Source organism: Oncorhynchus masou, chromosome 12 (assembly GCF_036934945.1).
Source record: "Oncorhynchus masou masou isolate Uvic2021 chromosome 12, UVic_Omas_1.1, whole genome shotgun sequence".
Classification (NCBI taxonomy): domain Eukaryota; kingdom Metazoa; phylum Chordata; class Actinopteri; order Salmoniformes; family Salmonidae; genus Oncorhynchus; species Oncorhynchus masou.
Window position 1 is genome coordinate 38,788,345 of NC_088223.1, and position 13,104 is coordinate 38,801,448.

Sequence of the window (13,104 nt, forward strand, 5' to 3'; positions counted from 1 at the left end):
TTGAGACTTGACCTTTATTCTCAACAGTGCAATATACCCATGTAGTGAAAATGCTTTTTAGACAGGAGAAATATATTAGCGAGACGCTACATGATACCACTGACATCCCGGCTAAGGGACATTAGCCATTCCACACACTGAGAAAACACCGGGAGAGCAGAGACGGTTAACGGAAAAACTTTAAAAAAGACAAATTGTGTAACAGACTAAATAGAAATTAACAATCAAACACACGAAAATCCTTTGTTTCGATTTACAGTTTTCTAGTTTTCATTTTTTAATCAGTAGTTTCCTTCTGAAGGTAAGTCTTTTTCCAGCCTCGTGATTGGTCGGGCTACGTACGACTTGACACGGCCTGGGCTCCGCCCACACTGTGGGAACCAGTCACTCGATCACTTCAGAGGCCGGAACAGTAATGTTTTAACCATTGAACTGAGACCAGTTTTATCATTTTAGCCCTGTTCGACAGACAGAACTTTCACCATTAGTGCCTTATCCCACTGTTCTGAGACCAGTGGTAGAGGGGCAGCCCTGTAATGGACAGTACTTCTTAACCAGGTTGGTTTTAACCTCAGTTCTGAGACAAGTGGTTCAGTAGAGTATTACTCTGCTTGAGGGGACAGTTCTTCTCCATCAAGGAAATGTAATTACCCCATGTTTTGAGAGCAGTGCCAGACATTTTAGGTGGACAGTACTTCTCTATCCGGGTAGTTTTAAGTCTCTGTAACTACTGATCCAGGGCCTGTTGTCAGAGCGGACATCCAGTCAATTTGGGTCAGCGTGCAGACAAAAGTCATATGACTTTTGACAAAGTACGTTGATCACATGACTGGAAGATGCCTCGCTCCCAAGGACTTAGAGAGAGGGAGGAGGAGGAAGAGTGAGTGGGTGCAGTGTGGCGATATCTCTTCCGATCTCTCTATCCACTTCATGTTGTCCATCTGGATGAGAGACAAGTCTCTCCTCTGTGAAAATCCTTCTATCCGTCCGTCCGTCCATTTGCACGTGTGTGTGTGTGTCAGACCTGCACCCCTCTGCCGTGCATCTGGATGACCTGGGCTCTAAGGGTCTGGATGGCAGACAGGATCTGTTTCTGGTGCTCCAGAGAGGTGATGCCTAGACTCAATACATCTCTGTGGAGAACGACCACAGCACAAAGATATCAGTTAGACTATACCAACTCATGATATTCAGATGCACCAGCAACATACTTGTTTGTGCATCAACGCTCTCTCTCTCTCTCGCTCGCTCGCCCACCCGCACACACACACTTAGAGCCACTCACTGGACTGTCATACGGGCCACAGACTCCAGGTAGCAGTATCCTGCCGCGGTGAAGTTGTCCTTGTAGCGCCCCATGTCCACCGCATCCAACCACTCCCCTACCGAGTTAAACGAGGGGAACGACGGAAGAGTCCGCTCTGCCAGAGAGATGGAGGAGCCCAGAGGGAGGGTTCCTAGCTGAGGGAGGGTTCTACGGATAGAAGGGGAGAGAGAGAGAGAGAGATAGATTTCAGGAAGGGATGCATGAGTCTATTGTTACCATAAGCGGTAGTATTTCTACTCTGATATCAAAACTGAGTGGGAAGTGGGAGACCTGCTTGGACGACATAAACAAACCCTACCGATGCCAGCCCATGTTGGCTAGCAAAGTCTGTTACCTGTTAGCCTGTATATTGACCCTTGTTTAGCCCGTGTTAAGTATGGTTTGCAGGGGCCTATGTCCTACCTGCGTGCCAGTGTGGAGGAGCCGATGCCGTTGGGGCTGCGGATGCTCTTGCTGAGAGCCGAGTGGATCTGGCTGAAGGTGGGTCTCTCGGTCCTCTCCTTCTGCCAACAGTCCAACATCAGCTGGTGGAGGTGGGGTGGACAGTTCATAGGGGCGGGCAGGCGGAAGCCATCCTCTATCGCTTTGATCACCTAGGACGAGACGGAGAGGAGATGGCGGGAGAGAAAGGGGTGTTAACTTACAGGGAGAAATGTTGATAGTGAGCGATGACACCATCTCAGTCTAAAGTGGCTTCAGGAGATCTCCGACAACAAAACGACACCAAAACAATCTCTTTATTCAAAGGTTCTTTCAAAAGCGCTAATCCAGCAAACAGATTTATCCCCCATAAAGACTTCTAAATACAAAAATATATTCTCCCCCTTTAAAGCACCGTGTTCTAACACTGCTCCCTAGAAAAAGCTCTTCGGAAAAAAAACTTTGAAAATGTTCCACATTCACTAAAAACACAGACCTCTTCAGTTCTGTCCTGACCTCCGATTTAACCAAACAGTGTTCCTAAAGTGTTTCTTCATTGGCGGACATTTTCCATTTAATCAGAGCTAAAAAGAAAAGGGGCATGTTAGGGCAGCGTGTGGGCTGCGTGAGATAATGGTGAAATGATGTATTTGTTTAATGCATTAATATCTCAAGGGCTCAGCCAGCTTGGCCTTTGACATTTCTTTTGGAGAGTTTAGTACTGTGAACATAGAGGTAGACACAGAGTCTGGATATTGAAAAGGTAAGCTAGTAATACACCGTCCCGGTTCATGTCCTAGCTGAGGGACGGTTCATGGTAATTCATTTCAACATTTCATGGTCGTCTAGTTTGCCTTTTTATCATTCGGATTAGTGGAAAGATTTAGCCAGCGTATTAGCATGAACAAGCTGTTGGCTTAAGTGTGAACTTTGTGAACTCTGATTAACCCTCTATCTCCTCTAATACCTTTGAATGCCATTCATGACACGGCCTTGGATCAAAGGCATGTTGGCTCAAAAGCACTCTCACTTTTCTCTTCAACAAAGTCTTACGCAACATTTTCTGCACTCTTTTGAAGTTTTGGGGGTTTTCTTCCAAAGCGAAAAAAAAGCGATCCCTCTGAAAAATTGAGAGGGAGGGGAGAAGGGAACCAAAACACACGCCCTCATCGACACAAACTCGCGGCGGCAGGGTCCTAGCGATTGGACAAATCTTCTCACCCTCCTAAAATAGCTATATTTCACATTTCCTTAAAGAGAGTGCCGCTTCCTGCCGGGATTTTAGGCTTCCTCTAAGAGCGGGGATCGTGGTGGCACTTTGGGACCGCCACCAAAAAGCGACATGGTGTCCTTAAGAGAAACAGGATTGGTCACGGAGAGGACTTATGCTGGGGACTTAGAGCTCAAAGAGACTTTTAGAGAAGCACCCGTGGCTTTCCCTCTAATAAGATCTGAGCTATAGCCCAAGTCAAAAAGTTCGCACCGTTTTAGAGGGGACAGAGAAGACGGGGGGAGAGAGAGAGAGAGAGAGAGAGCTAGCACAAGAGAAGAGAAAGTATAGGAGAGAGATGAATATGTAGAGAAGGAGACAGCATAGGGAATGGGGTGAGGGAGGGGACAGAGATGCACATGTGGATAAAGATCAAAGGGAATGAGAGAGAGACAGAGAGAAAGACAGAGAGACAGAGAGAAAGACAGAGAGCACGATCAACCGAGAGAGATGAGATGGATAAAGAGACTAGAGAGGAGAAGGTCGAGTGTAGAGAGAGAGATGAGTTACAGAGATGAGATGGATAGAGAGACTAGAGAGGAGAAGGTCAAGTGTAGAGAGAGAGATGAGTTACAGAGATGAGATGGATAGACGAGAGACGAGAAGGTTGAGTGTAGAGAGAGTGATGAGTTACAGAGATGAGATGGATAAAGAGACTAGAGAGGAGAAGGTTGAGTGTAGAGAGAGAGATGAGTTACAGAGATGAGATGGATAGACTAGAGACGAGAAGGTTGAGTGAAGAGAGCGAGAGAGATGAGTTGGATAAAGAGACTAGAGAGGAGAAGGTTGAGTGTAGAGGGAGAGAGAGAGACAGTCACTCTACTCACGTCCTGGTTGCCCATGTCCCAGTAGGGTCTCTCTCCGTAGGACATGACCTCCCACATGACGATGCCAAAGCTCCAGACGTCAGACGCTGAGCTGTAACGGTGGTACTGGATGGCCTCTGGGGCTGTCCACAACACCACACTCTTCCCCGCATGCTGAGAGAGAGAGAGAGAGAGATTTTCAATTCACACGTTCAACTCCACACTTGACACTGGCCATCTTGTATGAGTATGTTTCATGTAGCCTATGCTAGAATCTACATTTCAACATCCTACTACACTATGATTATTATATATTTGCTATTTATTTATTTGATTATTGTGTCATGCATCAGGATGCCCAGTCCACAAATAAAATGATCATACTTAGATATGCAAACACATACAGTAACAGTCAAACGTTTGGACACACCTACTTATTCAAGGGTTTTTCTTTATTTTCTACATTGTAGAATAATAGTGAAGACAACAACACTATGAAATAACACATTTGGAATCATGTAGTGACCAATAAACATATATTTTATATATTAGCTTTATTAAAGTAACCACCCTTTGCCTTGATGACAGCTTTGCAAACTCTTGGCATTCTCTCAACCAGCATCATGAGGTTGTCACCTGGAATGCATTTCGATTAACAGGTGTGCCTTGTTAAAAGTTAATTTGTAGAATTTATTTTCTTAATCTGTTTAAACACTTTAAATGTTTCTTCAAGTGCAGTCGTAAAAACCATCAAGCGCTATGATGAAACTGGCTCTCATGAGGACCGCCACAGGAATCATTTAACATTACATTTAAGTCATTTAGCAGACGCTCTTATCCAGAGCGACTTACAAATTGGTGAATTCACCTTCTGACATCCAGTGGAACAGCCACTTTACAATAGTGCATCTAAATCATTAAGGGGGGGGTGGTGAGAAGGATTACTTATCCTATCCTAGGTATTCCTTGAAGAGGTGGGGTTTCAGGTGTCTCCGGAAGGTGGTGATTGACTCCGCTGTCCTGGCGTCGTGAGGGAGTTTGTTCCACCATTGGGGGGCCAGAGCAGCGAACAGTTTTGACTGGGCTGAGCGGGAACTGTACTTCCTCAATGGTAGGGAGGCGAGCAGGCCAGAGGTGGATGAACGCAGTGCCCTTGCTTGGGTGTAGGGCCTGATCAGAGCCTGGAGGTACTGCGGTGCCGTTCCCCTCACAGCTCCGTAGGCAAGCACCATGGTCTTGTAGCGGATGCGAGCTTCAACTGGAAGCCAGTGGAGAGAGCGGAGGAGCGGGGTAACGTGAGAGAACTTGGGAAGGTTGAACACCAGACGGGCTGCGGCGTTCTGGATGAGTTGTAGGGGTTTAATGGCACAGGCAGGGAGCCCAGCCAACAGCGAGTTGCAGTAATCCAGACGGGAGATGACAAGTGCCTGGATTAGGACCTGCGCCGCTTCCTGTGTGAGGCAGGGTCGTACTCTGCGGATGTTGTAGAGCATGAACCTACAGGAACGGGCCACCGCCATGATGTTGGTTGAGAACGACAGGGTGTTGTCCAGGATCACGCCAAGGTTCTTAGCACTCTGGGAGGAGGACACAATGGAGTTGTCAACCGTGATGGCGAGATCATGGAACGGGCAGTCCTTCCCCGGGAGGAAGAGCAGCTCCGTCTTGCCGAGGTTCAGCTTGAGGTGGTGATCCGTCATCCACACTGATATGTCTGCCAGACATGCAGAGATGCGATTCGCCACCTGGTCATCAGAAGGGGGAAAGGAGAAGATTAATTGTGTGTCGTCTGCATAGCAATGATAGGAGAGACCATGTGAGGTTATGACAGAGCCAAGTGACTTGGTGTATAGCGAGAATAGGAGAGGGCCTAGAACAGAGCCCTGGGGGACACCAGTGGTGAGAGCGCGTGGCGAGGAGACAGATTCTCGCCACGCCACCTGGTAGGAGCGACCTGTCAGGTAGGACGCAATCCAAGCGTGGGCCGCGTGAGATGCCCAACTCGGAGAGGGTGGAGAGGAGGATCTGATGGTTCACAGTATCGAAGGCAGCCGATAGGTCTAGAAGGATGAGAGCAGAGGAGAGAGAGTTAGCTTTAGCAGTGCGGAGCGCCTCCGTGATACAGAGAAGAGCAGTCTCAGTTGAATGACTAGTCTTGAAACCTGACTGATTTGGGTCAAGAAGGTCATTCTGAGAGAGATAGCGGGAGAGCTGGCCAAGGACGGCACGTTCAAGAGTTTTGGAGAGAAAAGAAAGAAGGGATACTGGTCTGTAGTTGTTGACATCGGAGGGATCGAGTGTAGGTTTTTTCAGAAGGGGTGCAACTCTCGCTCTCTTGAAGACGGAAGGGACGTAGCCAGCGGTCAGGGATGAGTTGATGAGCGAGGTGAGGTAAGGAAGAAGGTCTCCGGAAATGGTCTGGAGAAGAGAGGAGGGGATAGGGTCAAGCGGGCAGGTTGTTGGGCGGCCGGCCGTCACAAGAAGCGAGATTTCATCTGGAGAGAGGGGGAGAAAGAGGTCAGAGCACAGGGTAGGGCAGTGTGAGCAGAACCAGCGGTGTCGTTTGACTTAGCAAACGAGGATCGGATGTCGTCGACCTTCTTTTCAAAATGGTTGACGAAGTCATCTGCAGAGAGGGAGGAGGGGGGGGGGAGGGGGAGGAGGATTCAGGAGGGAGGAGAAGGTGGCAAAGAGCTTCCTAGGGTTAGAGGCAGATGCTTGGAATTTAGAGTGGTAGAAAGTGGCTTTAGCAGCAGAGACAGAGGAGGAAAATGTAGAGAGGAGGGAGTGAAAGGATGCCAGGTCCGCAGGGAGGCGAGTTTTCCTCCATTTCCGCTCGGCTGCCCGGAGCTCTGTTCTGTGAGCTCGCAATGAGTCATCGAGCCACGGAGCGGGAGGGGAGGACCGAGCCGGCCTGGAGGATAGGGGACATAGAGAGTCAAAGGATGCAGAAAGGGAAGAGAGGAGGGTTGAGGAGGCAGAATCAGGAGAAAGGTTGGAGAAGGTATGAGCAGAGGGAAGAGATGATAGGATGGAAGAGGAGAGAGTAGCGGGGGAGAGAGAGCGAAGGTTGGGACGGCGCGATACCATCCGAGTAGGGGCAGTGTGGGAAGTGTTGGATGAGAGCGAGAGGGAAAAGGATACAAGGTAGTGGTCGGAGACTTGGAGGGGAGTTGCAATGAGGTTAGTGGAAGAACATCATCTAGTAAAGATGAGGTCGGGCGTATTGCCTGCCTTGTGAGTAGGGGGAAGGTGAGAGGGTGAGGTCAAAAGAGGAGAGGAGTGGAAAGAAGGAGGCAGAGAGGAATGAGTCAAAGGTAGACGTGGGGAGGTTAAAGTCGCCCAGGACTGTGAGAGGTGAGCCGTCGTCAGGAAAGGAGCTTATCAAGGCATCAAGCTCATTGATGAACTCTCCGAGGGAACATGGAGGGCGATAAATGATAAGGATGTTAAGCTTGAAAGGGCTGGTAACTGTGACAGCATGGAATTCAAAGGAGGCGATAGACAGATGGGTAAGGGGAGAAAGAGAGAATGACCACTTGGGAGAGATGAGGATCCCGGTGCCACCACCCCGCTGACCAGAAGCTCTCGGGGTGTGCGAGAACACGTGGGCGGACGAAGAGAGAGCAGTAGGAGTAGCAGTGTTATCTGTGGTGATCCATGTTTCCGTCAGTGCCAGGAAGTCGAGGGACTGGAGGGAGGCATAGGCTGAGATGAACTCTGCCTTGTTGGCCGCAGATCGGCAGTTCCAGAGGCTACCGGAGACCAGGAACTCCACGTGGGTCGTGCGCGCTGGGACCACCAGATTAGGGTGTGGAATGGAAGACCCGGAGTTACCTCTAATGAATTTATATTGTGCAGCAGAGTTAACTCCTTCAGAGTTCAAGTAACAAACACATCTCAACATCAACTGTTCAGAGGAGACAGTGTGAATCAGGCCTTCATGGTTGAATTGTTTAAAAAAAAAACTACTAAAGGACACCAATAAGAAGAGACTTGCTTGGGCCAAGAAACACGAGCAATGGACATTAGACCGGTGGAAATCTGTCCTTTGGTCTGATGAGTCCAAATTTGAGATTTTTTTTGTTCCAACTGCTGTGTCTTTGTGAGACGCAGAGTAGGTGAATGGATGATCTCCGCATGTGTGGTTCCCACCATGAAGCATGGAGGAGGAGGTGTGATGGTGTGGGGTTGATTTACTGGTGACACTGTCTGTGATTTATTTAGAATTCATGGCACACTTAACCAGCATTGCTATCACAGCATTCTGCAGCGATACGCCATCCCATCTGGTTTGTGTTTAGTGGGACTATCATTTGTTTTCAACAGGACAATGACCCAAAACACACCTCCAGGCTGTGCTGCATCAGATGACCTGGCCTCCACAGTCACCTGACCTCAACCCAATTGAGATGGTTTGGGATGAGTTGGACAACAGAGTGAAGGAGAAGCAGCCAAACGAGTGCTCAGCATATGTGGGAACTCCTTCAAGACTGTTGGAAAAACATTCCTCATGAAGCTGGTTGAGAGAATGCCTTGAGTGTGCAAAGCTTTCGTCAAGGCAAAGGGAGGATACTTTGAAGAATCTCAAATATAAAATATACTTTGATTTGTTTAACACTTTTTTGGTTACTACGTGATTCCATATATGTTATTTCATAGTTTTGATGTGTCCACTATTATTCTACAATGTAGAAAATAGTCAAACTAAAGAAAAACTCTTGAATGAGTAGGCGTGTCCAAACTTTTGACTGGTACTGTACGTACATCATATCAAAGTCTATTTGTCACGTGCGCCGAATACAAAAGGTGTAGACCTTACAGTGAAATGCTTACTTACAAGCCCTTAACCAACAGTGCAGTGCTTAAGTAAAACATAGGTATTAGGTAAACAATAGATAAGTAAATAAAAACAGTAAAAAATTACAGTAGCGAGGCTATGTACAGGTGGTGGTACCGGTACAGAGTCAACGTGCGGGTGTACCGGTTAGTTGTGCTATTTGAGGTAATATGTACAGTGCCTTGCGAAAGTATTCGGCCCCCTTTGCGACCTTTTGCCACATTTCAGACCTTTTGCCCAATTTTTCAGTTTTTGATTTGTTAAAAAAGTTTGAAATATCCAATAAATGTCGTTCCACTTCATGATTGTGTCCCACTTGTTGTTGATTCTTCACAAAAAAATACAGTTTTATATCTTTATGTTTGAAGCCTGAAATGTGGCAAAAGGTCGCAAAGTTCAAGGGGGCCGAATACTTTCGCAAGGCACTGTACATGTAGGATGAATTAAAGTGACTATGCATAGATGATAAATCAAATCAAATTTTATTTGTCACATACACATGGTTAGCAGATATGTTAATGCGAGTGTAGCGAAATGCTTGTGCTTCCAGTTCCGACAATGCAATAATAACCAACAAGTAATCTAACTAACAATTCCAAAACTAATTTCTTATACACAGTGTAAGGGGATAAAGAATATGTACATAAAGATATGAATGAGTGATGGTGCAGAGCAGCATAGGCAAGATGCAGTAGATGGTATCGAGTACAGTATATACATATGAGATGAGTATGTAAACAAAGTGGCATAGTTAAAGTGGCTAGTGATGCATGTATTACATAAGGATGCAGTAGATGATAGAGCACAGTATATACGTATACATATGAGATGAATAATGTAGGGTATGTAAACATTATACGAAACAGAGAGTAGCAGCAGCGTAAAAAAGGCAGCGTAAAAAAGGGGTTGGCGGGGGGGAGCATAGTCTGTGTAGCCATTTGATTAGCTGTTCAGGAGTCTTTTGGCTTGGGGGTAAAAGCTGTTGATATGGGCTTTTGGTCCTAGACTTGGTGCTCTGGGACAGAGAGAACCGTCTATGACTGGGGTGGTTGGAGTCTTTGAACATTTTTAGGGCCTTCCTCTGACACCGCCTGGTATAGAGGTCCTGGATGGCAGGCAGATTAGCCCCGGTGATGTACTGGGCCGTACGCACTACCCTCTGTAGTGCCTTGCGGTCGGAGGCCAAGCAGTTGTCGTACCAGGCAGTGATGCAACCAGTGCGCTCGATGTTGCAGCTGTAGAAGTAGGACACATGCCAAATCTTTTTAGTTTCCTGAGGAATAGACGTTGTCGTGCCCTCTTCACAACTTTCTTGGTGTGTTTGGACCTTTCTAGTTTGTTGGTGATGTGGACACAGAGGAACTTGAAGCTCTCAACCTGCTCCACTACAGCCCCGTCAATGAGCATGGGGACGTGCTCGGTCCTCCTTTTCCTGTAGTCCACAATCATCTCCTTTGTCTTGATTACACTGAGGGATAGGTTGTTATTCTGGCACCACCCGGTCAATTCTCTGACCTCCTCCCTATAGGCTGTCTCATCGTTGTCAGTGATGAGGCCTACCACTGTTGTGTCGTCTGCAAACTTAATGATGGTGTTGGAGTCGTGCGCAGCCATGCAGTCGTGGCTGAACAGGGAGTACAGGAGGGGACTGAGCACGCACCCCTGAAGGGCTCCAGTGTTGAGGATCAGCGTGGCAGATGTGTTGTTACCTAACCTTACCACCTGGGGGCGGCCCGTCAGGAAGTCCAGGATCCAGTTGCAGAGGGAGGTGTTTAGTCCCAGGGTCCTTAGCTTATTGATGAGCTTTGAGAGCACTATGGTGTTGAACGCTGAGCTGAAGTCAATGAATAGCATTCTCACGTAGGTGTTCCTTTTGTCCAGGTGTGAAAGGGCAGTGTGGAGTGCGTCTAGTGTTTCTGGGATAACGGTGTTGGTGTGAGCCATGACCAGCCTTTCAAAGCACCTCATGGCTACAGATGTGAGTGCTACGGGTCAGTAGACATTTAGGAACATGGGCAACCAGTAAGAGAGTAGCGTAGTCATTCCTACCGAAATGAATACAATTGAAACACAAAAAAAACTTATCTTGTCACGACTTCCACGCTTTGGAAATAAAATGTGCCACAAGGAAAACGGATTTTCTGAATCGCCATTCAAGTTGTACTTCATCGCTACTCCAGAATAGTTCTGGTTCCCGATGTTGCATAGTTTGAAACGCAGTTACTCTTAAATCATCATGTAATGTACAGTCAAATCAAATGTATCCTACACACTGCCTCATCTAAATCTAATCGAAATCAACCACTGTCAACCAAAAGAGAGTGGAAAAAAGGGAGTCAGACAAAGAGAAGGAGAAACCACAGGGAAACACGGATTCATTATAGAATGCATTTTTAAATCATAGTCTGCACTGCACACACACTTGCACATCAGATTCAACATAAAAGGGAAATACAAAAAGAAGCACACCTCTCCCGCCGGCTTCAATGGGGCTTCTGTCATTGTCATTTGAATGTATGATTTTTTTTTTTTTGAATGTATGATTTTTATAGCATTTTTTTATAAAATGAGATTTTTTGTATTTATTAGGAGTAATATATTTAACAGGAGAAGATATCAGCTAGGTCTCTCACCAGTGTGGTCTATATGGGTAAAGGCTAAACAAAGTAGGAAACAATGTAAACAATATAGTACATATATGTATTACCTATCACAGTGAGACTAAAGAAGGTTGTAAACAATAAGGTTTTCAACCATGTAAATATCAGTACATGTCAGTCAGTAGTCTCACCAGCGTGGTGTAGATGACCTCTATGGGTAAAGAATAAAGACTATAGGTAGTAATATATTATTTAAAAATATATATAATACACAGTACTAGTAAAGAAATATAACAAGTAATATTCTTTTTTACTAGTAATATAATATCAGTCAGTCCCTTCACCAGTGTGCTGGAGATGACCTCTATGGGTGAAGAGTAAAGACTAGGTAGTAATATAATAGATTTAAAAAAATATATAATTGTAATATATAGTACTAGTTAAATATATACATATATCTAGTAATATACTTTTTTACTTGTAATAGAATATCAGTCAGTAGTCTCACCATTGTGCTGTAGATGGCCTCCATCTTGTCCTCTTGGAAGGGTCTGAAGCCGGACACCTTGCAGCCCAGGCTGGCGTTGACCAGTACCTTGTGGGCAGCCAGGCGGCGGTGGACGAAGCCCATCTCGGTCAGGTACTTCATCCCAGAGGCCACGCCCCCCAGCATGTCCATCAACTGGAGCACGGAGAGCTGGCCCTCGTGCTTCTGGAGGGGGGGGAGGAGGGGGTCGATAGTAGGGTTAAGGACCGTAGAGATGCAATATAATACATTGCCGTTTCGACGGAGAACAAACTCCGTTATGAAGGATTCAATGACATGATGGTTAGTTATGTGGCTTTATAAGGATACATAACATGCCTCGGGATTTATTTTATACCAACCATCTATTGTAACGTTTGGAAAGTAGACCAGGGCTCATGCTGAGGTAAACACTGTTCCAGTATGCACACACTCTTACCCTGAGGAAGGAGTCCAGGGGCCCATTGGACATGCTCTCCAACACAATCATCATGGTGTTACCTACACACACACACACACACGTTATTATTATAGTCCAGCTGACTTGGGGGCAGCAGTGGTTATGCACTGCCATCCTTCATCTACTGGAGAGGAGCAGGATGGCCTGTGTGCTGCTCTCTCAGTCACACCAAGTTGAATGACACCACACACACACACACACACACACACACACACTTCTCAGACTCGCTGAGTGCAGGTGGCCAGACTGTATCAAAATAGTGAAGGGAGAGAAGACAGAAACCTGAGAGGGGGAAGAAGAGAGGACAGTAGGAGACGGCACTGGGGTAGGAATGAGGGAACGGGAGAGGGAAAGAACACACAAAAAGTAGAAGAAGAGGGGACAGAAAGAGCGCTGGGATAAGGAGGGAGAGATGGTGAGGGTGAGGGAGAGAGCAGCCAGCTGAGGAGAAAAGGATGCTGCTCCATTAGAAATACAGGAAGTAAAGGCTCCCTTTAGTGACCAGCTAGTGTGTGTGTGTGTGTGTGTGTGTGTGTGTGTGTGCACGTCAGCCAGAGATGGAGCAAAGTAACATGGAAACTGAGCACGCACACACACACACATATACCTCTTGCTGGCTGTGATCTAAGTGCCTTATAAATGGACACCATCAGCCTCCCTGAGGCACCCTCTATCCCAAACAGACAGACTGGAGGAGAGGCAGACAGGACTAAAACCATGACATTACCCCATCACTCTGTTCTACCACATCATACGTTATCATGCAACACTAACATACAGAACTACCGCTTCACTAAATCACTATCATTACTCTGGCTCACTACTCTACCTCTTCTTCCCTACCAGGCAAACTAT

At 46.6% G+C, this 13,104-nt stretch overlaps 1 protein-coding gene across 1 annotated transcript in view; it reads right to left on the bottom strand.

Annotated features, from left to right (window-relative positions):
* Positions 1-13,104, bottom strand: part of LOC135550054 (ephrin type-A receptor 7-like) — a 163,023-nt gene continuing 149,919 nt past the window's right edge. The window contains exons 11-16 of the mRNA XM_064980512.1: positions 12,229-12,290; positions 11,772-11,975; positions 3,845-3,997; positions 1,730-1,920; positions 1,286-1,474; positions 1-1,133 (exon numbers count right to left, since the gene is read on the bottom strand). Of these exons, the coding sequence (XP_064836584.1) occupies positions 1,019-1,133; positions 1,286-1,474; positions 1,730-1,920; positions 3,845-3,997; positions 11,772-11,975; positions 12,229-12,290 (914 nt within the window). The 3' untranslated portion in view covers positions 1-1,018. The remainder of the gene's footprint in view (positions 1,134-1,285; positions 1,475-1,729; positions 1,921-3,844; positions 3,998-11,771; positions 11,976-12,228; positions 12,291-13,104) is intronic.